The sequence below is a fragment of the Hyperolius riggenbachi genome, chromosome 3 (genome assembly GCF_040937935.1).
Source record: "Hyperolius riggenbachi isolate aHypRig1 chromosome 3, aHypRig1.pri, whole genome shotgun sequence".
Taxonomy (NCBI): Eukaryota; Metazoa; Chordata; class Amphibia; order Anura; family Hyperoliidae; genus Hyperolius; species Hyperolius riggenbachi.
Window position 1 is genome coordinate 473,148,469 of NC_090648.1, and position 21,607 is coordinate 473,170,075.

General features: G+C 45.0%; 1 protein-coding gene across 3 annotated transcripts in view; it reads right to left on the reverse strand.

Moving 5' to 3' along the window:
• Nucleotides 1–21,607, reverse strand: part of NDST1 (N-deacetylase and N-sulfotransferase 1) — a 158,394-nt gene that overhangs the window by 15,713 nt on the left and 121,074 nt on the right. For all 3 annotated transcript variants that reach the window (XM_068278075.1, XM_068278076.1, XM_068278078.1), the window contains 4 exons: nt 12,003–12,185; nt 9,150–9,246; nt 2,687–2,810; nt 920–1,094 (listed from right to left, as the gene is read on the reverse strand). In XM_068278075.1, coding sequence (XP_068134176.1) covers nt 920–1,094; nt 2,687–2,810; nt 9,150–9,246; nt 12,003–12,185 — 579 coding nt within the window. The remainder of the gene's footprint in view (nt 1–919; nt 1,095–2,686; nt 2,811–9,149; nt 9,247–12,002; nt 12,186–21,607) is intronic.

A 21,607-nucleotide genomic window follows, 5' to 3' on the forward strand; every position in this document is an offset into this window, starting at 1 on the left:
CTGTCACTGATTCCTGTTTCAGAGACTGCCGCTACTTCCTGTTCCACAGACTTTATACATATTCGAATCAGCAAGCAAGCACAGCTGTGGTTGGCATATCTAGACTGGGCATGTGGGGAGCTTGTGCAGAGAGGAAAAAAAACCTGTGCATGAGTGCTTCCTTATACTAGGCATCAGCAGGCCATACGTGTGTATTCCCAGTGCTTATGTGCTCATCCAGATAAAGATGGATCCTGCGGTGGAACAGTGGGCTCTGTGAGGATTCTGGAAGCCTCTGGACCATCCAAAGGCCCCCCACTAGTAAGGCAAGCGCCTACTTTCTCTCTCTGGCTCCTCCCCCCCAACACACACACTTCAAGTGTGCTTTAAAAAGGGAACAAATGGACAGCCTCCATATCATTTTCACTACAGGATCACGTTAAAGAAAATGAGGGAAATATAATACTACATAGCTAACATCTTAAGGCACACCTGAAGTAAGAGGGATATGGAGGCTGCCATATTTATTTCCTTTTAAAGAATACCCATTACCTGGCTGCCCTGCTGATCATCTGCATCTAATACCCTGAACAAGCATGCAGATCAGATGCGCAAACTGAAATCTGACTGGATTAACTGCATGCTTGTTTCAAGTGTGTGATTCAGAAGGATCAGCAGGACTGCCAGGCAACTGGTATTACTTAGAAGGAAATAAATATGGCAGCCTCCATATACCTCTCGGGTCAGGTGTTCTTTAAATGTAGGGAATGTTGGAAAAGTAAATATTTCAATATTTCTGTCTGAAACTGCAAAGAAGCATTATTAGCTGCAGTGGACAGATCAAGAACCTAATATGGGGAAAAGAACGTTAGCTCTGCGAGCATCTAGCAGAGAAATAACATTTCTATGCAATAAGACAAGCTGTGGCAAGGCTGGTTACCTGGTACCAGGAGTATGCGCGGTCTGCGGGGTTAATGAGGATTGTGACGAGTTTGGCTTTGGGCAGAAGAGCCGCTACCCGCCTGGGCACCACGTCCGAGTCAAAGTAGTTGGCGCTCTTCTCAAAGTAAAAGTCTGAGGTGGTGTTGGATGGAATGGGGAAATACTCCATGTACCTGGAAAAAAAAAAGAATCCAAATATAGCAGGGGTGTCGAACTCAGATACAAAGTGGGCCGAAATTGAGCTCTGGGACCAAGTTGCGGGCCAACCTCAATGTCTACTGGCCACCTCTCTGCCTTTATAAAGTTCCCTGGGGTCCATCTCCTATACAGTTCCCTGATGTTTAGTGGTCCTCCCTTTCCTATACAGTTTCCTTGTGTTTAGTTGCCCCCTCCTTCCCCTATACAGCTCCCTGGTGTCTAGTGGCCCCCTTCCCTCTCCTATACAGTTCCCTGGTATTCTAGTGCTGCCCCCTCCCCATATGGCTTCCCTGGTGATCTAGGGCTTACTATCTGATATAGCTTCTCTGGTGGTCTACAGTGGGCCAAACATAATGCAAACTGGGGAAACCACCTGAGGCCCAAATCTGATGGCTTAGAGGGCCAGATTTGGCCCACGGGCTGGAGTTTGACATGTATGAAATATGGTAATACCTATAGTTCTGCCTATTTTACAGACCTCTATTTCCACTATACGGCAGCATCTCAAAAGCAGTATAAAAGCAATTGTGCAAGTACATTGCATTACTAATAAGCATCCCATTTTAAAGTGCTTTAACCAAACTTAAATAGAAGTCCACTACTACTTGAATAAAAACTTTACAGTTAATGGTGCTGAATGGCGTATATATACACACCGCCGGTGAGCTGGGCACAGGGTGCCGAATGATGGCACCGTATGACCCTGCTGCCGCTCAAATCCCCGGAGGCATAAAATACTCTTCCAACTCCTCCCCCCCCCCTCCCAAGTCGTATCAACTCGCAGGGAGGTCCGCTCTACTGCGCAGGCGGCTTGCCTGTGCAGTAGAGTAGAGCAGAGATGACTGGGATCGGCTATTTACACCTGATCCCGAGCCGAGAGCCGCTACTGCGCCTGTGCTGGAGCCGGGAAAAGGTAAATATTGCAGGCGCTTCTGCACCTGCGCCACAGCCTCGCAAATTGTTGGCTGTGGCTTACAAGGGACACAGCGAGACCACAGTGGGACGGAGGAGGATGGGGGAAGCCTCGTTAGGATCCAGAGGCTTCCCCCTCTCAATGTAAGTATGCCCCAGGGTCACTTTTTAAAGTCAAAGAGTCTCTTTAAGTAAGTAAACACTCCCTGACTCCGTCCGCAGGTTCAGTGCTAAATGGTCACTTCGTAATAACACACTTCCACACCAGACAGGTCTGCAGCTCAAGACCCGGAAGCCTGTACCAGAATCCTGCAGGGACACCACTCCCGCAACCAACAGTCTATACAGCAAAAGAAGGAGACGGCACACTGTTCGCTTCTTCAAGTAAACTGTATTGTTACAACTACACACAGCTTACAGAGCAGACCAGACATACGACATGTTTCGGGCTACGTCCTTCCTCAAGTGTGACGCCTGAGGAAGGGCGTAGCCTGAAACATGTTTACTTGAAGACGCGAACAGTGTGCCGTCTCCTTCAGTGCTGAATGGTGCTGAAGTGTGGCGTTCTGGTGAATTTGGAGCCATGTTCGATTCAAACACCGACAATACTGACAATGTTATTACAACCAGCAGCAAGGCATGCTGAGCGACATACCAGTCTATCCCTTTGTGGTAATTCTGTCCGTTGAAGAACTGGATCTCCTCAAAGGTCTCAGAGCTGGGGTAATTACTGCTCAGGTCCGGGTGCATTCCTAGGAAGAGGTACAGAGCCGTGGTTCCTAGGGCAGAAAGAAAGGTACAAAGACATTGTAAAACCCGACAACATCCAAAACCGAACACGGAAAATTGTTAAAGCTCGTCATGTTGATTAGTGTAGATTAAAAGTGGAATTTAACTTTTAATATTTGAGAACCAATGGTGAAGTGGCGTTTGCCTGCCACTGTGCACCTATCCACACAGACATAAGACCTCTTGTAACTTAGTAGTTTCCAGTCTTCAAAATGAGGTTCTACAACTGTCACTACCTACTTCCACCATTGAATCTTTCCTGTGCTCTTCCATCATTGGTACACAGGGACAAAGGCAAGTGAGAGGCACAAATTCCAGAGAGTAATTGATGCCGCGGAGAAGATCACTGGGTCACCACTGCCACCGCTGGACCTCCTCCACACATGTAGAATGTTGTCCAGGGCATACAAGATAACGCTTGACCCCTCCCACCCCAGCAGTTGTTTCTTCACCCTCCTTTACTCAGGCCGATGTTGTGTCTGATTATGCTGCCTGTGGATTTGCGCTGCCCCGCATGCGCAGTAGGAGACTGTGCGGCCACATTTCCTATAGAATGATGCTGCTGGAGATAAAATACGAAATATCTCCGCTCCCACACCTCTTACACTCCCCAAATTTTCAGGGTAGGGAGGGGACCCCCCGAACGACCTCTATGCCAAATTGCAGCCCCCAAGACCCGCTGGTTCCCGAGATACATTTCTCTAATCTATCTCCTGAACTTCACACTGAGCATGCGTGCTACTCAGTGTGGAAGGGAGCTTCCGGGCAGCGCAATCAGACATTACACAGACATTACAAGGCCATCCCCACCAAGACCTCCAGTCACAGGGTCCTCGTCCTGAACTCTAGTCCCCTCCCGAATGCAACCCCCTGCACCTATGTCTTCATCGTGCATGCCTTACATTAGTCTTCCAATGGTTGCACTGTGTCACATGTTATGTCCTATGTTGTTTGTTTACTATGTTATGCATCTGTCGCATTTGGTAAATAAAGAGGATTCTGATTCCTGTGAACTAGAATCCTTCCCCTACTCACATGGGACACCTGGTTTCTACTGTTAAAGAGACTCTGAAGCCAATAAAAATAGTGCTTTTTATTTACCAGTCCTCTTCTGCAATATCAGCTAAGATGAACCGCCGCATTCCCGCGACAAAACGGGGTCTGTAACCCCCCGAACTCCCGGGGCAAAAATCCATTACTTTCAAAGTCGTGGATTTTGCTGCCCGGGGAGGCAGAGCTTTGAGCTGCAGCTCTGCCTCCATTCGCGTCAATCTGTCCGCGGATCTCCGCCTCACCCCTGCCCCTCTCAGTCTTCTTTCACTGAGAAGGGCGGGGAGAGGTGGCGATCAGCGCTGATTGACTAAACTGCAGGCAGAGCTACATCGAAAAGCTCTGCCTCCACCAGGAAGTAACAGGGGATTTTTGCCCTGGGGATTTTGGGGGGCTAAAGACCTCGTTATGCCGTGGGAATATATATGGAGGCTGCCATATTTATTTCCTTTTAAAACAATAGTAGTTGCTAGGCGTCCTGCTGATCTCATGCATCAATAATGTCTGATTCAACCACCTAAATGCAGTCAGGACATATGATCTGCACGCTTGTTAAGGGTCTATGGCTAAAAGTATTAGAGGCCAAGGGTCAGCAGGATGGGTGGGGGTGGTAACAGGTAACACAGATAATCTTCTATGAGGAGGATGACTAGTGCTGAACCTGTTAGGCCCAATTCACACTAAACGCGCTGCCGTGCACATTTTGGAAGAGTTTGGTGTGCAACACGCAAGAACGTCAGAAGTGCATAGACAGCACTTATGATGTTCAGACTACATGGGAATGGGATCAGCAGTGCAATTATTATTATTATTAATTTATTGTATTTATAAAGCGCCAACATATTACGCAGCGCTGAACATTAATTTAGGTTACAGACAATATTTAGGGGTGACATACAGCAATATGACAATACAGGAATAATAGAAAACCAGATCACACAGCACAGTATGAGTACAAGGTAATGCTTAGTCAGTCACTGGATGGAGCATGGAGATTAAAGAGACACTGAAGCGGAAAAAAAAATTATGATATTATGATTTGTATGTGTAGTACAGCTAAGAAATAAAACATTAAGATCAGATACATCAGTCTAATTGTTTCCAGTACAGGAAGAGTTGAGAAACTCCAGTTGTTATCTCTATGCAAACAAGCCATTAAGCTCTCTGACTTATGCTGGGAATACACGTTTCGTTTTTGCCTTCGTTTAAACCTTCGTTTCGATTGTGCCTTTTGTCCTTTTTGATCCTGAAATAATCGATCGTACGGTTAATATTACCACCCACGGTTTCGTTTTTTTTTCTCGATTCTGATGGTTTCGTTTTTCCAATGATCGAAGGCTGCAAAGAAACGAAACGTAGTACAGGGACGGACGGCATAAACGAATATATAATCGATCTGAACAGCCATCAAGCCTACCAATCACTCGATTAGATGGATAAAGAGAGATAATATCAAACATGTTCGATCACTAGTCGTTCGTTTTTGGGGTCTATTAATCGAAACTATAATGAGATCATGACTATTTTCACATACGTTTTCAACACTCGATTCGTTTACCGAACTAATCGAAGGCTAAAACGAAGGCAAAAACGAAACGTGTATTCCCAGCATAAGTAAGTCGTGGAGAGGGCTGTTATCTGATTTTTATTATCTCAACTGTAAGTGAACTGTTTACTTTTTCTCTGCTAGAGGAGAGGTCATTACTTCACAGACTGCTCTGAAAGAATAATTTTGAATGCTGAGTGTTGTGTAATCTGCACAAATTATAGAATAATGCAATGTTAGAAAAAAACACTATATACCTGAAAATAAAAGTATGAGAATATTTTCTTTGCTGCTAATGTTCTAGTAATTATTCATAGTACACAACCAATTCATTATATCATATTTTTTTTTTTCGCTTCAGTGTCTCTTTAAGCAAGTTAGGTTCACTCAAGTGCATAGCATGGGTGCACAGTAATGGAGGTGCATGATCAGGTACGACACAAAAGGAGGACCAACGCAGTGCGATTGCGTGCATTGCGTTCCAAGCACACAGCCATCTGCGTTGTTTAACAATTTCTGCCGCTGGGATGTGAGCCTCATGTCCGCAGCGGCAGCTGCTACAGCCGCAGGGTTGTGATAGTCATGTCCCTGCACTTAGGGGGCCTGTGTGGGCGATCGTGCGGGCAGATGCCCACGATCGCGATGTTGCTGTTAACAGGGGGGATTGGCTGCAGGGAATAAAAGTCCCCTGAGCCAATTTGTTCTCGTCCACAGAGAATAAACACTGTTTTTGTTTAAAAACAGAGTTTATTCTTAGATAGAGTTGTCGCACTTCCTCCCGCTGCCGCTCGTTACATTTATTCCCTATTTACAATGTAGCAACACATTGCTTCCTACAGCATACTTATTGTATGTGAATAGGAGGCGCTCAGCAGGAACATCTTGTGGCCAAATAGTACAATTACACCTACTGTGTTTAGGGAATTAAAATGTTTTAATATATATGACAAGAGGGCATATTATTATAAAATTAAGGGGTAAAAATTAGTGATGAATGTAAATTTTAAAACTATATTGGCCGAAAACTGAGAAATAAGATTTTTTTCCATATTCCCGCTAAAATGCATTTACAATAAAATAATTCTTAACATAATGTACCACCCAAAGAAAGCCTAATTGGTGGCCTAATTGGTGGTGGAAAAAGCAAGGTGTAGATCATTTCATTGGAAGATTAAACCGTGCTTAGAATATATATATACCAGTCTCAAAGTTCTAGTAGTGGAGCACAATGATAAAAGTCACTTAAAACTTCAAAATAATATAATTATAAAATGATCGCGCTACAAGCTCACAGACCCATTGGATGTAGAAACTTCCTGATGACCAGAATATTCCATCCACGACCACTGTGTCAGACACCAGTGTCCCTCTCAAACAAGAGGTATACAAGCGCTTGTGGGGGTAGACACCTGGTCCTATAAGCAGGGGCTGATGAGACTTCCGGGTCGAAACGCGTAGGACGGAGCGTGGAGAGGGGCGAGGAGTGGGATTGTGGTTGTGGCTTCGAATCAGCGGAGGTGGATACATTGGGAGCGGTGTCCCGGGAACACCACTTGTGATATGCTTGCCTATCTCCGATGTTTGTAAGTGTAATACCGCTTGCCTTTGAATGTATTAAACTGTACTTCACTATATGCAACTTGTTTGAGTCCTGGTGTTGGGATCTGATTGAGGTCTGTAACGGACCCCCTCTAAAGACAAGGCTGCTTACAGGACCAGGTGTCTACCCCCACAAGCGCTTGTATACCTCTTGTTTGAGAGGTTAACTGGTGTCTGACACAGTGGTCGTGGATGAAATATTCTGGTCATCAGGAAGTTTCTATATCCAATGGGACTGTGAGCTTGTAGTGCGATCATTTTTAATTATATAGATCATTTCATAGTGATAAAGTTATTGGGGAATGAAAGGGAGGAGCGCTGAAATGTGAAAATTCCTCTCGTCCATAACGTGAAAAACACTCGCGGGTTGAAATGGTTAATGTGAATGAGGCCTTAGATCTTTCAGCGTTTTACTACCTATTGTAAAGGGCACCAACACAGAAAAAAGTAATCTAGAGAGCATTTTACTCTGGGAAAAAAATGTATATTTTATATGTATGCATTTTTAAATTTTTTGTTAGGTACACACTATACAATTTTCTGTAAAGCCCCATCTACACCATACAATTTTTTGTCCGAGTCGATTCAACTCAATACATTGATTCGATTCGATTAGACATGTCAGATCGGGATTCGATTTGTAATTGCAAAACAATGGCAAATGGAATTGAATCCCGATTGGACATGTCGGATTGAAAAGAATCGAATCAATGAATCGAACCGGACAAAAAATTGTATGGTGTAGCAGGGCCTTTAGATTTTCTGTTAAACTTTGCATGATGGTGGTCATTTAAAAAAACAACAAAAGGCTAGGTTTATAAACAATCAGAGCAGGTATAAAACAATGCCAGCGCTCCTTAAATGGGCAGCAACCCCCTCCCCCACCCCTCTTTATATATGTACCCCAACCGCCCAATCTTTAATCCTTCCAGAAGTCTAACTCTTCTGTGTCTGCTCTCCCTCTCTCCTCGCATCCCCTGCAGCTGCCTCGCTAGCACCTGTGGCAGCCAATCACAGGCTCTCGGCTTCTCGTTCACTCCGCTACATCTCGGGCAATTTTTAACTTTGACAAGTCTTCTTTTCCCACATTAATTCCACCCACCTCCTGACATCCTGTGTTAAGCTCGGCTCCCGCTGTGCGCACACCACATCCTGTATTAATCTCACTTTCCTCCCTTTTCATAACCTGCATCAAGAAGTAATCCTTCCTCCGGCTTTCCTCTGAAAACCCTGGTTAATAATCCTCCCCTCTGCTGGGGGCCAGTATAGCGCTGCACACTGTAAGGTGTTCCCGACTCACACACAAAGTCTGATCCTCTCAGCTACACGTGCAGCGCGCTGTGCGGACGTACCAAGGCCAGATGTATACATTTTTTGCCCCAAGGCCAGGTATGTTGTGACTCCCCTTTCTTGTGTAGAAGTGCCCCTCCTATTCCACGTGCAGCCCCCCCCTCTTCCATGTGTATCATGTACAGCAGCCCCTTCCATTCCATGTGCAACCCCTTCTTCCATGTGTATCACCCATTTACATTAGCTCATCCCATTCCATGTGCAGCCTCCTCTTTCATGTGTATCCTCCATGTACTGTAGCCCCTCCCATTCCATGTGCAGCCCCCTCTTCCATGTGTATCATCCATGTACCGTAGCCCCTCCCATTCCATGTGCAGCCCCCTCTTCCATGTGTATCCTCCATGTACTGTAGCCCCTCTCATTCCATGTGCAGCCCCCTCTTCCATGTGTATCCTCCATGTACCGTAGCCCCTCCCATTCCATGTGCAGCCCCCTCTTCCATGTGTATCCTCCATGTACTGTAGCCCCTCTCATTCCATGTGCAGCCCCCTCTTCCATGTGTATCCTCCATGTACTGTAGCCCCTCTCATTCCATGTGCAGCCCCACCCCCTCCATGTGTATCATCCATGTACTGTAGCCCCTCTCATTCCATGTGCAGCCCCTCTTCCATGTGTATCATCCATGTACTGTATTCCCTCTTTTTCACAAACAGTTCCCTTGGGCATCAGTCTCCCCTTTTCATGTGTTGCTCCACATTTTTCATGTTCAGGTGCTCCCCGGGGCTGCAGCCACCCAAGGCCCGGGTCTTTGGGGCCTCTCCAGAAATCCAGCCTTGGGACATACCTGTTTTCTGAGGTCCGATGATGAGTAGTTTGGGGAAGCGGTCGCAGGTCTTCTCCTTGGACCAAATATCTTTATGACGTTTATCTTCACAAGGATCCTGTAGGAAATAAGACAAAAAAATAAAAATCACATCCTATTAACTGGACGATAAATCACGACAACGTATTTCATCGGTGGGGAAAGGGAAAACTTGTCTGTTACTGATTAATGGAGTCACTGGCCGCAAATCATTTCCTTTCCTTACTGAATGGCGTGATTTAATCCACATTGCTGAGGCAGAAGGAGAGTGAAGCCTGCAGAAGGTAACCCTTCACCTCTCTCAGGAGTTGCAGATTGCGGCAGGCTTGGCCGCTCCTCAAGTCCCAATCACAGCTAAGCGGTCACAGGGGAGGAAGCGGGATGCTCCGGACTTGCTGGGATCCAACGGAGGACTTCAGCTGTTACGGCCAAAGTCCAGGCTAGAGGATTACCCAACAGGTAATACGAGGTAAAGCCTGGAAGCCACTGGACAATTTCCCCACATACAGAGGGATGGGCTGTACATTGCAAGATGTTTATTATCTATAGCCTCTTTCTAACACACGGTACATATACCCCGGTGGAGGGGACTTCTGTTAAGGCTCAGGGAGTAGGGGAACATGCTACACTCCACTCATTATAATAGGTTTTGAGATGTGAAATAAAACAGCTACAAGCAAACCTAAATGTTTTTTTTTTCAAGTGAACCCAAGGTGAGAGGTATATGAAGGCTGCTATATTTATTTTCTTTTAAACAATACCAGACACCTGGCAGCCCTGCTGGTCTATCTGGCTGCAGTAGTGTCTGAATCACACCAGAAACAAGCATGCAGCTAATCTTGTCAGATCTGACAATGTCAGGAACGCCTGTTATGTTGTATGCTTGTTCAGGGTCTATGGCTAAAAGTATTAAGAGGTAGGGGGATCAGCAGGGCAGCCAGGCAACTGAAATTGCTCAAAAGGAACTAAATATGGCAGCCTCCATATAACTCTCACCTCTAGTTCATTTTAAGGAAATGTTTTCCAAACATTCATACACCATCATTTAGTACTGCTACATACAGGTGTGAAGTGGTACACTTGAGAATATTAACCATTTCCGCCGGCCGGACGTGAAGCTCACATCCGGGCGGCAGCTCTGCAGCGCTCCCGCGTTTGGGCGTGCTCCCGATCACCGATCCATGTCCCCAGCAGAAAAACCGAAGCGTCTCACCTGTGAGGCTTCAGTTCTTCTGCCCGGACAGATTTCCGCATCCCCCTTGTACTTCTGCTTAAACAAAAATGAAGGTGGCCATCTTGTGGCCAAATAGTAAAACTACAGCTACACATTTTTTTACATTACAGTTTACACATTTAACAATATTAAAAATGACCTGTTTATGTCCCACACCAAAATATTAACCAAATAAAAATTTTAATGGGCAAAAAAAAAAAAAAAAAAAAAAGGGACATAAATAGTTACCTAAGGGTCTGAACTTTTTAAATATGCATGTGAAGGGGGTATACTACAAACATTTTTTAAATTATAAGCTTGTAAATAGTGATGGACGCAAAACGGAAACAATGCACTTTTATTGCCAAATAAAATATTGGCGCCATACATTGTGATAGGGACAAAATTTAAATGGTATAATAACCGAGACATACGGGCAAATAAAATACATAGGTTTTAATTATGGTAGTGTGGATTATTTTAAAGCTATAATGGCCGAAAACTGAGAAATAATGAATTTTTTCCATTTTTTCCTTATTAACCCTGTTAAAATGCATTTACGGTAAAGTGGCTCTTAGCAAAATGTACCACCCACAGAAAGCCTAATTGGTGGCAGAAAAAACAAGATATAGATCAATTGTGATAAGTAGTGATAAAGTTATTAGCGAATGAATGGGAGGTGAAAATTGCTCCGATGCATAAGGTGAAAAATCCCCGTGGGCTGAAACGGTTAAAGTGATACTGAAGCGAAAAAAATTATGATATGAATTGTATGAGTAGTACGGATAATTAATAGAACATTAGTAGCAAAGAAAATAGTCTCATTTTTATTTTCAGTTTTATAGTGTTTTTTTATAACATTGCATCATTCTCTAATATTTGCAGTTTACACACTACACTCAGCATTCTAACGGATTTCACAGAGCAATCGAATGACCTTTTGAACTTTCCTCTGCAGAAAAAAACTAAATACAGTGACAGACACTTGAGATAATAAGCTTCAGAAGACAGAGCTCTGTGACTTTCAGTCTGAGAAATCAGTGAAGCTCTTTTGCATAGATAACAAGTGAAGTTTCTTAACTCTTCCTGTACTGGAAACAATGAGACTCATATCTCTGCTGCTAATGTTTTATTTCGTAGCTGTACTACACATACAAATCATTATATCCAACCTGCCTACGAAGTGAGTTCTCAGGTCTAAATAAAAATATATCAAAAATGTAAACTGTGTTTGCCAGCGATCATTTTTACATTTAGGCAAAAGTCAATAAAAGAATGAGGGTGGGGCTTAGCAAAGTTATTTCTAAGCTCAGAATTCTAATTTAGGAACATCAAAAGGTAATTGAATCAATTCCTCACTAGCGTTGATTGATTTGTTCCCTTGATTTTTCATTTAACGGAAGAAACATGAGAGGCTGACTGAAAAAAAAAGGGAATACGAGAACTGATTGAACATGTGGATCAAAGGAAAAAACAGTCTGCTGCTATTTGCCTCTCCTAAAGTAAACAGAACAAGGGTCTTCAGAAATTCGAAGGCTTGCTACGGAGTTTACTGATAATATTTTGTATTGATCTGCTGTGAGGCACTGTTTACCTTTCATCTCGGCAGCACTTCCTCTTACCTGCCACAAGGGGTCCTTCTCCTCCGGGAAGATCTGGAAATACTTGTGGGCGAGCTGCACAGGCGGCAGCGTCTGCAGCTTGAGGTTCGTCCAGGTGTTCAGGAACTGCACCAAGAGCTTGAACGTGTACAGGCCCAGGCGGTCGTTGCCGTAGTTAGATAAGTGGGTCATGAAAATGCTGATCTGGAACAATATTGCATCACGCGAAAGTCAGGAGATGGAAATAAAATGCAAAGTATGCATAAACATAAATGACGTTCCGAGAAAAAACATACAGAAAAAGAATTAAGACAAAATAAAGTCTGTTACTATGCAGACTAAGGAAAAAATCTCCTCCTTCCCCATCTTGATTAAAAGATTTCTGGGACAAACTCAAACTTAAAGGGATTGTTAAGTGAATGGGGGGGAAATCAACCATATACTTTTCTAAGGAGAGGGAAGGCCCTGGGCCCTATAGAGCCTTCCCGCTTCTCTCTATGCCCCCCCCCTCAATTGGTCAAATACTGCTCCTCTGCCACCGCAGAGGCTTCAGAAGTCTTCGGGAGCCCGAGTGCTCCCAAAAGATGGGCGGGCTCCATACTGCGCACGCACCCTCTCTCATGCACTCACGCATGCGCAGTATGGAGCAACCCTTCTGAAGCCTCCCGTGGTGGAGGATTTAAACGTGGGAGCCAGTGCTTAACAGAGGGGACCCTCAGAGGAGCGGGAAGGCTCTATAAGACCCAGAGCCTCCCCTCTCCTTAAAAAAAGTTGCCCTGTGGGGTACTCACCTCGGGAGGGGAAAGCCTCAGGGTCCCAATGAAGCTTCCCCCTCCCTCTGTAGCTGCAGGCAGTCCAGCGCTGGCTCCCCCGAAGTGTCCTGGAATCCTCCCTCGACGCTGATTTATTTAACTTTCCTGGCTCCAGCGGGGGCGCTGTTGCGGCTCGCCGTTCGGAGATAGGTGAAAATAGCCGATCTCCGTCGGGGACTTCTGTTAAGGCTCAGGAGACTTGTGCCTGCGCAGGGACTTCTGTTAAGGCTCAGGCGCAGGAGACTTGTGCCTGTGCAGTAGAGCGTGCCGACAGCAATCGGCTATTTCCGCCCATCTCCGAGGTGGAGAGCCGATACTGCACCTGCGCTGGAGCCAGGAAGGTAAATAATGACATCCCCGTTGTTCGAGGGGACTTTAACGCTGCCGCCGTGGGACCGAGGAGGACGGGGGAAGCCTCAATAGGATCCGGAGACTTCCCCCACCCCAGGTGAGTAGCCCCCAGGGGAGGTTTTTCTCATTACAGGTTTTCTTTAAAGGAGAGCCTTAAAGTTCGATACTCACCTCAGAAATGGGAAGCCTCTGAATGCCATAGGCTTACCGGTACAGCCCACCATTCCGGTGCAATTATGGTCCCGCGCCAGCCCAGTAGAACGATGCCATTCTTGTACAGCTTTTTGCCTCCGTGCATGAGCGCTTTTGTTTGACTGATATTATGTCACTTGAGAAGGATAGTTACACTTCGATCAACCTAATAATATTGCCGGTTGCAGGGGGAAAAAAAAATGTTCAGATTGTCTTGTAATTAACCACTTGCCGACCGCCCACAGCCGATGGGCGGCGGCAAAGTGGACGCCGAAAGGACCGCAATACGCCCAAGGGCGTTGCGTCCTTTCGGCATGCCGGGGTAGCGATCGTGTCATTGATGACGCGCGCTTCCCCCGGCAACTGGCTCCGCCCACCCGCAACGACAACCCGCCAGCCGTTCTGAAGCACCGGCGGGCTGTTAACCCCGCGATCGCCGCTACAAAGTGTATAATACACTTTGTAATGTATACAAAGTGTATTATACAGGCTGCCTCCTGCCCTGGTGGTCCCAGTGTCCGAGGGACCACCAGGGCAGGCTGCAGCCACCATAGTCTGCACCCAAACACACTGATCTGCCCCCCCCCGCCCCCGCTCACCTCCTGTCACCACCTGTCACCCCCTTGCACACCTACCCATCAGATCAGGCCCTAATTTGCCCCGTGTGGGCTCCTGATCACTCGGCCAAACCCTCAGATCCCCCTCAGACCCCCTTCCGATCACCTCCCCAGTGCATTGATTGCATCTATTTTCCCCTCTAACCACCCCCTGAGACACCCATCAATCACCTCCTGTCACCCCCCCCCTAGCACTCCTATCCATCAGATCAGGCCCAATACAACCTGTCATCTAAAAGGCCACCCTGCTTATGACCGGTTCCACAAAATTCGCCCCCTAATAGACCACCCGTCATCAAAATTTGCAGATGCTTATACCCCTGAACAGTCATTTTGAGACATTTGGTTTCCAGACTACTCACGGTTTTGGGCCCGTAAAATGCCAGGGCAGTATAGGAACCCCACAAGTGACCCCTTTTTAGAAAAAAAGACACCCCAAGGTATTCTGTTGGGTGTATGACGAGTTCATAGAAGATTTTATTTTTTGTCAAAAGTTAGCGGAAATTGATTTTTATTGTTTTTTCACAAAGTGTCATTTTTCACTAACTTGTGACAAAAAATAAAATCTTCTATGAACTCACCATACACCTAACGGAATACCTTGGGGTGTCTTCTTTCTAAAATGGGGTCACTTGTGGGGTTCCTATACTGCCCTGGCATTTTAGGGGCCCTAAACCGTGAGGAGTAGTCTAGAAAACAAATGCCTCAAAATGACCTGTGAAATCCTAAAGGTACTCATTGGACGTTGGGCTCCTTAGCGCACCTAGGATGCAAAAAAGTATCACACATGTGGTATCGCCGTACTCAGGAGCAGTAGTATAATGTGTTTTGGGGTGTATTTTTACACATACCCATGCTGAGTGGGAGAAAGATCTCTGTAAATGGACAATTGTGTGTAAAAAAAAAAATTGTCATTTACAGAGATATTTCTCCCACCCAGCATGGGTATGTGTAAAAATACACCCCAAAACACATTATACTACTTATCTTGAGTACGGCAATACCACATGTGTGGCACTTTTTTGCAGCCTAACTGCGCTAAGGGGCCCAAAGTCCAATGAGCACCTTTAGGCTTCACATGGGTGGTTACAATTAGGCACCCCCTAAAATGCCAGGACAGTGAACACACCCCACAAATGACCCCATTTTGGAAAGTAGACCCTTTAAGGTATTCAGAGAGGAGCATAGTGAGTCCGTGGCAGATTTCATTTTTTTTTTGTCGCAAGTTAGAAGAAATGGAAACTTTTTTTTTTTTTATGTCACAAAGTGTCATTTTCCGCTAACTTGTGACAAAAAATAAAATCTTCTATGAACTCACCATGCCTCTCAGTGAATACTTTGGGATGTCTTCTTTCCAAAATGGGGTCATTTGGGGGGTATTTATACTATCCTGGAATTTTAGCACCTCATGAAACATGACAGGTGGTCAGAAAAGTCAGAGATACTTCAAAATGGGAAAATTCACTTTTGGCACCATAGTTTGTAAACGCTATAACTTTTACCCAATCCAATAAATACACACTGAATGTTTTTTTTTTATCAAAGACATGTAGCAGAATAACTTTCGCGCTCAAATGTATAGGAAATTTTACTTTATTTAAAAAATATCAGCACAGAAAGTTAAAAAAATCATTTTTTTGTCAAAATTCATGTCTTTTTGATGAATTTAATAAAAACTAAAACTCGCAGCAGCAATCAAATAGCACCAAAAGAAAGCTGTATTAGTGAGAAGAAAAGGAGGTAAAATTCATTTAGGTGGTAGGTTGTATGAGCGAGCAATAAACCGTGAAAGCTGCAGTGGTCTGAATGGAGAAAAAGGCTCTGGTCCTTTTAGGGGTAGAAAGACTGTGGTCCTCAAGTGGTTAAGTAATTGCTGTGCCAGGTACAGAAAGTTTTCTGCTTCCCCTATGCATACAGCAGAAGCAATTCTGCATCGTGTACCCGGCTTAGTACAGCTCAAATCAATCCAAGAAATTTGGTAGGCAACTGTGATCTTGTCATTTAGCTTCTATGTAGAAGTCTAAATATTAACCTTCTTCTAGTAACGTGGACATCATTTATACATTTTGGCTGTGAGTTTTACGTTGTGTTCAATGCTTTAAGCCACAGGTGTCAAACTCAAAGACTACTTGCCATTTTATGTGGCCCTCAAGTGCTTTGGATATGCATTAAGCAGTAAAAGAACAGCAGCACACTTCCTTCCCAATCAGAGGAGCACAATCGGTGACAGAGTTTTTGGTTGAAACATTAACAGTTTGTCAGCAACAACTGGCAGGACCTCCGTGAAATTAGCATGGAGCCCCCTCCTTGAATCTAAATCCCCTTGTGTGGCTGGCAAAACACACACACAATTTACTACTCCCTTTCCCCCATACCCGCTTTTCCTGATCACGTGACATGCATTTGAAGTCAGAGGTATGAAGCATAGAACCTGTGGCTATCGGGCAGATCAGAGGGGTCCTGAAAGAGCACGGGAGCAGGTAAATATTAAACTACCCTACTGCACTACTCTGCAGAAGGGCAATTAGCTGCCCCCCCCCCCCACAGTTGCTATAGTTACGCCACTTCGTTTCAGACAATAAATGTTAAATTTGGCAAGCGACAAACTATGTTTTACATTTTGGCCTCCTACGTGATTTGAGTTTGACACCCCTGCTGTAAGCCATAGATGACAAGTGCGTTTCATACCACTTTTTAAGTTCTTTAAATTCGATAAAACATGTAAAATGCTGCCCAGGAGAGAACGGTTTCTTTCTCAACGAGCGGAGTTTGGCTTTAGGCGTGCGGCGGGTTTCATTCTGACACACCGCTATCTCTGAGAGCTAAAGAGAGAAATTTATGTATCCAGCTGCTAGTGCTACAATAGAATTGTTTCCCAATCTGTCTCGTTGTCGCTGTTTAGACTTCCTTGCTGTGCAGAAAGATTGACAATCCTCAACCCACCATCTGCTTCTAACCTGTGAATCAGATCACTTCTCATTATCTGCAGCTGGTAAATGTTACCAGTAACAGGAGCTGAGATTCTAAATTTCACCATCATCACCTAAATCGGTGAAATCTCTTTTTGTCAGATTTTTACTGTTAACGGTGTTCCGGTTGAAGTTTCCACCATCATTTCCTCTAATCTATAAAAAAAAGTCTTCACAACCTGTCTCCGCAATTTATCTCTCCATTTATTTTTCCCCCCCAAGTACCCCCCATACACAATCTATGTACTGCAAAGCACCTTCTTTTATCCTCCACTAGAGTGATCTCCTCACATTCACATGTATAGGATTTCTCACGGGCCTCTCTCTTCCTCTGGAACTCACTCACAACACAGTTGCCACTCTCCAATGCTCTAAACGCACCTTTAAATAGAACCTGAACTGAAAATAAAAAGTCAAAATAACCATACACAGGTCATACTCACCTCCTGTGCAGTCTACTCCTCAATCTTTCTCCTCTCATGCGTCCCATTTGTCCCCTGTGATCAATGGAATTCTCCGTCCTCCATTTTAAAAATGGCCATTACCCCATAACACCTTCCTGGTCAGCACACTGTTAAACTGTAATATCACCCACTTGAGCCATAGGGAAACATGGGCATTACCTTGCACATACAGTTGTAACTGACAGCTGCTGATATATAACTGACAGCAACTGGTATATTTCAGTTCTGAAAAAATATTGTCAGAACTGGAAGGGCTCACTCTAAGAAGAAAATGGTGAGCCTCTGAGAGGAACGGACGGTAAGATAAGTATGTAATATTCATTTGCAGCTATGTCATGTGTTTATTTTAAATAATTTTACTTGCTTCAGGTTCCCTTTAAAGGAAACCTCTAGTGAAAAAAGAGCACTAAATAGGTAGTTACCTGGGTAGAGGGAAGCCTCTGGGTAATTCAGAGGCTTCACCCGTCTTCCTCCTCCTTGCCGTTCCAGCTCTGAGACATTTGCAAGCCTGTTGACAAGGGCTTGTCAACAGAGGTCAGACGCACTGGGAAGGACGGCTCACGCCTGAACGGGGTCGACTTTTTCCTGGGCATTGGCAGGCCGTCCTTGCACAGTTTGGGCCCGTGCTTCGGGGGCCCGGCGCTGAATGGCGAGGTGGACAGGGGAAGCCTCTAGCGGATTAAGAGGGCTCTATCTACCGAATTAGGTATCTAAATGTCGCTCTTTTTTATCTTACAGGTTTTCTTTAAAGGGAACCTGAAGGGACAGGAGTAGGGAGGCTGCCATTTTCATTCCCTTCCCAACAATGCCAGTTGCCTGGCTGTCATAAAGCGCTTTTGACCTTCAGTTGTGTTTCAGTCACACACCTGCAGCAAGCATGCAGCCAGTGGAGTCACAGCATCTGATCTGCTACTCATTCTGGGCCAGTTAATCATATTATACTATACTATGGCATTAGACACAGGGCATCAGCACAACGGCTGGGCAACTGGCATTGTTAGAGAATGAAGGTGGCAGCCTCCGTATCCTCACTTCAGGTTCCCTTTTTAGGCAAGGATAGCCTCAGGATTATAAGCTTGCAATGACATTGTCCTCCCTGTAGTGTTTGTTGTCTCTGCCGTACTTTATCACATCAACCTGTAGCCGTATTGCATAGGTTTTAAACCCCACATCAACTACAGTACATACGTATTGTGTACGTGCATTGCTGGATGCTCTGACTGTGGTGTGGGATTAAAAGGACAACCAACACAAACAACTGTATAATATCAAAACACATACCTACAAATGTACATTTCTCACAGAGTAAAATGCACTATAAATGACTTTTTTCCTATGTCGCCGTCACTCACAGTAGGTAGTGGAAATCTGACAGATCTGACAGGTTTTGAACTAGTCCATCTCCTCATGGGGGATTCTCAGTTATTTCTTTATTTACAAAAGCACTTACTGAACTGCAGTTCAACTGCCAAAACATAATGCAAACAGTCCCCAACCCTGTCCTCAAGGCCCACCAACAGTGCATGTTTTGTGGAAATCCACAGAGGGAGTTAATTGGCTCTGCTGAGACACTAATTACCTCACCTGTGATTGTGTGTGGTTTCCTGCAAAACATGTACTGTTGGTGGGCCTTGAGGACAGGGTTGGGAAACTTTGAATTAGGGAACCTGGCCAACATCTTGCTATAGACCCTTTCCAGGGAGTGATTTTGTACAAAATAAAAATAATGTATACAATCTCCCATGAGGAGATGGATTAATCCAAAACTTGTCAGAACCGTCAGATTGCCACCAAACCAATAAACTGCTTGCTCACTAAAGGTGCCCACTAACGGTACAATTTTCACAGACGATCAACCGTCTGATCCAATGATAGCATCTATTTGGTTTAAATGATGGGGTGTTGCTGATCAACAACAAGCGATCATATTATCCCTGACAATTTGGCTTTAGGGTCTGGAAGGGGGATGTTACACCGATACGTGACCGGAGACTTACAGTCAGCTTTCCTGAAGTTGTGACAGTGCGTCACTATGGAGAAACCGCAGTCTCTTACTGCTATATGAAGCGTATCTGCATTGATCCATCACATCTGAAATGAGCAGTAATGGCACCCTGATCAATAATGCAATATACCGGAATTGATTTTTAGCCCCATTATCAGATGGCAGCCTAGTAATAACCTGAATGCATGGAATCTACCTGCCTTTCAACAGCTGCTATTGTGATATTCAATACACTGCTGCAGGATTCCCTATCTGTCTAATGTGTCTCTCTGCTCTGTATCTCTACAACAGGTAAAAATCACTACACTTATCCGAATTCTACTGCTGCTAGTGTTTCTTAGAGAGCAGTCCGGGACCTTTTCTGCACAGCAGCAGTTGTCAGGGGAGCACTTTGTGTGATGCACTGCTCTATTAAGCAGGGTTGCTTTTACATGCAACAAGCAGGCAAGACTGGCCGATTAAGCTAGGCATACATCGCACAATGTTTTTAATATATTAAAGGGAACCAGAGGTGAGAGTGATATGGAGGCTGCCATATTTATCTCCTTTTAAACAATACTAGTTCCCTGGCAGCCCTACTGATCCTGTGTCTCTAAAGGTAGCCATACATTGGTCGATTTGCCATCAGATTCGACCAACAGATAGATCCCTCTCTGATCGAATCTGATCAGAGAGGGATCGTATGGCCATCTTACTGCAAACAGATTGTGAATCGATTTCAGCATGAAACCGATTCACCATCTGCTGAGCTGCCGCCCCCTCCCCCCGCATACATTACCCTGAAGCCTGGTCCCGGCATCTTCTCCGCATCGGCTCCCGGCTGGCATCTTCTCCCATCACCTTCCGCATCACGGCATCCGCGTATAACTTTCTGTCACTCCGGTGACAGCGGAAGTTCAAATAGAGCGCCCTCTATTTGTACTTCCGCTGTCACTGCAGTGACACAGGAAGTTATACACGGATGCCGGGATGCGGAAGCTGATGTGGAGATGCCAGCCGGGAGCTGGGAGATGATGCGGAGAAGATGCCGGGAGCAAGCTTCAGGTAATGTATACCTGCGTCGGTCATACGCCGCTAGCGATGCGCTTCTTACCCGCGGCGATCGACGGTAATTTTCCGCATGGCGCGATCGACGGGACCGATCTATTTCGGCCCAAAATAGATCGAAAATTAGCGTGTTGTGTGAGCGATTTGACAGCAGATTCGATCCCAGTGATCGAATCTGCTGTCGATCGGTGAGAAATCGGGCCAGTGTATGGCCAGCTTAAGACTTTTAGCTATACAGCCTAAACAAGCATGCTGCAGATCAGGTACTCTGATTTTATTGGACTAGTCATATGCATGTTCTAGGGTTTTGTCTCAGACAATACTTATGCCAGAAGATCAGCAGGGCTGCCAGGCAACTGGTATTGTTTAAAAGGAAATACATATGGCAGCCTCCAAATTCCTCTCACGGGTTCCCTTTAAGTACAATGTTTTAAGATATTACATTCCAAGTGCAATGTTATCAATATTTGGCCAAAATGTTGCTCAAAATGTTATGCCCATTTGAAGAGGAATGATACTTATTGTTCACATCAGGGCCGTTTCTGTGCGCTTTCCACAGCGCACTGCCCTGTGCGTTCAGCAAGGTATTCATTTTTCCATGTAACTAAATGTAGCTGGTTCACATCTATGCGCTGCGCTGAGCAGCGTTACAGAAACGTAGTGTTGCATGCATTTCTGTGCGCTGAGCTGGAAAGCGCACAGCAATGCAAGTGAATGGGTCCGCTTTTTTAGCGCATAGAAGCGCGTACAAGCGCATAGAAGCGCATGCGTTTTTTACCCCTAATTGGAGAAAAAAATACATTTACATACAAAAACAAAGTTTTATTGACAACTGCTGCTGCTACAGTAAGCAAAACGTGCTTTAAAGAAGCGCAGCGCAACGCATAGAAACGCGGACTAAAGCGCGCACAAGCGCATGCGTTTTTTACCCTGCGCTTTAACACGTTTTTCAGCGCAGCAGATGTGAACGAGGCCTAAGTTTTCTCTCAGTTTTTAATTCAGGGTAGTTTGTGCTCATGCAATTTTCTTTACTCCCTCTGAAAGGCCCTCCAGAGGTAATTGAGAGAATTACATGAGTTCAAACTACCCAGCAGTAAAAGCTGAGAGAATTTTTATTTCTCTCTCTGGCATAGAGGTAATGCCCACATCCTTGGAGCAGAATGTTGGGA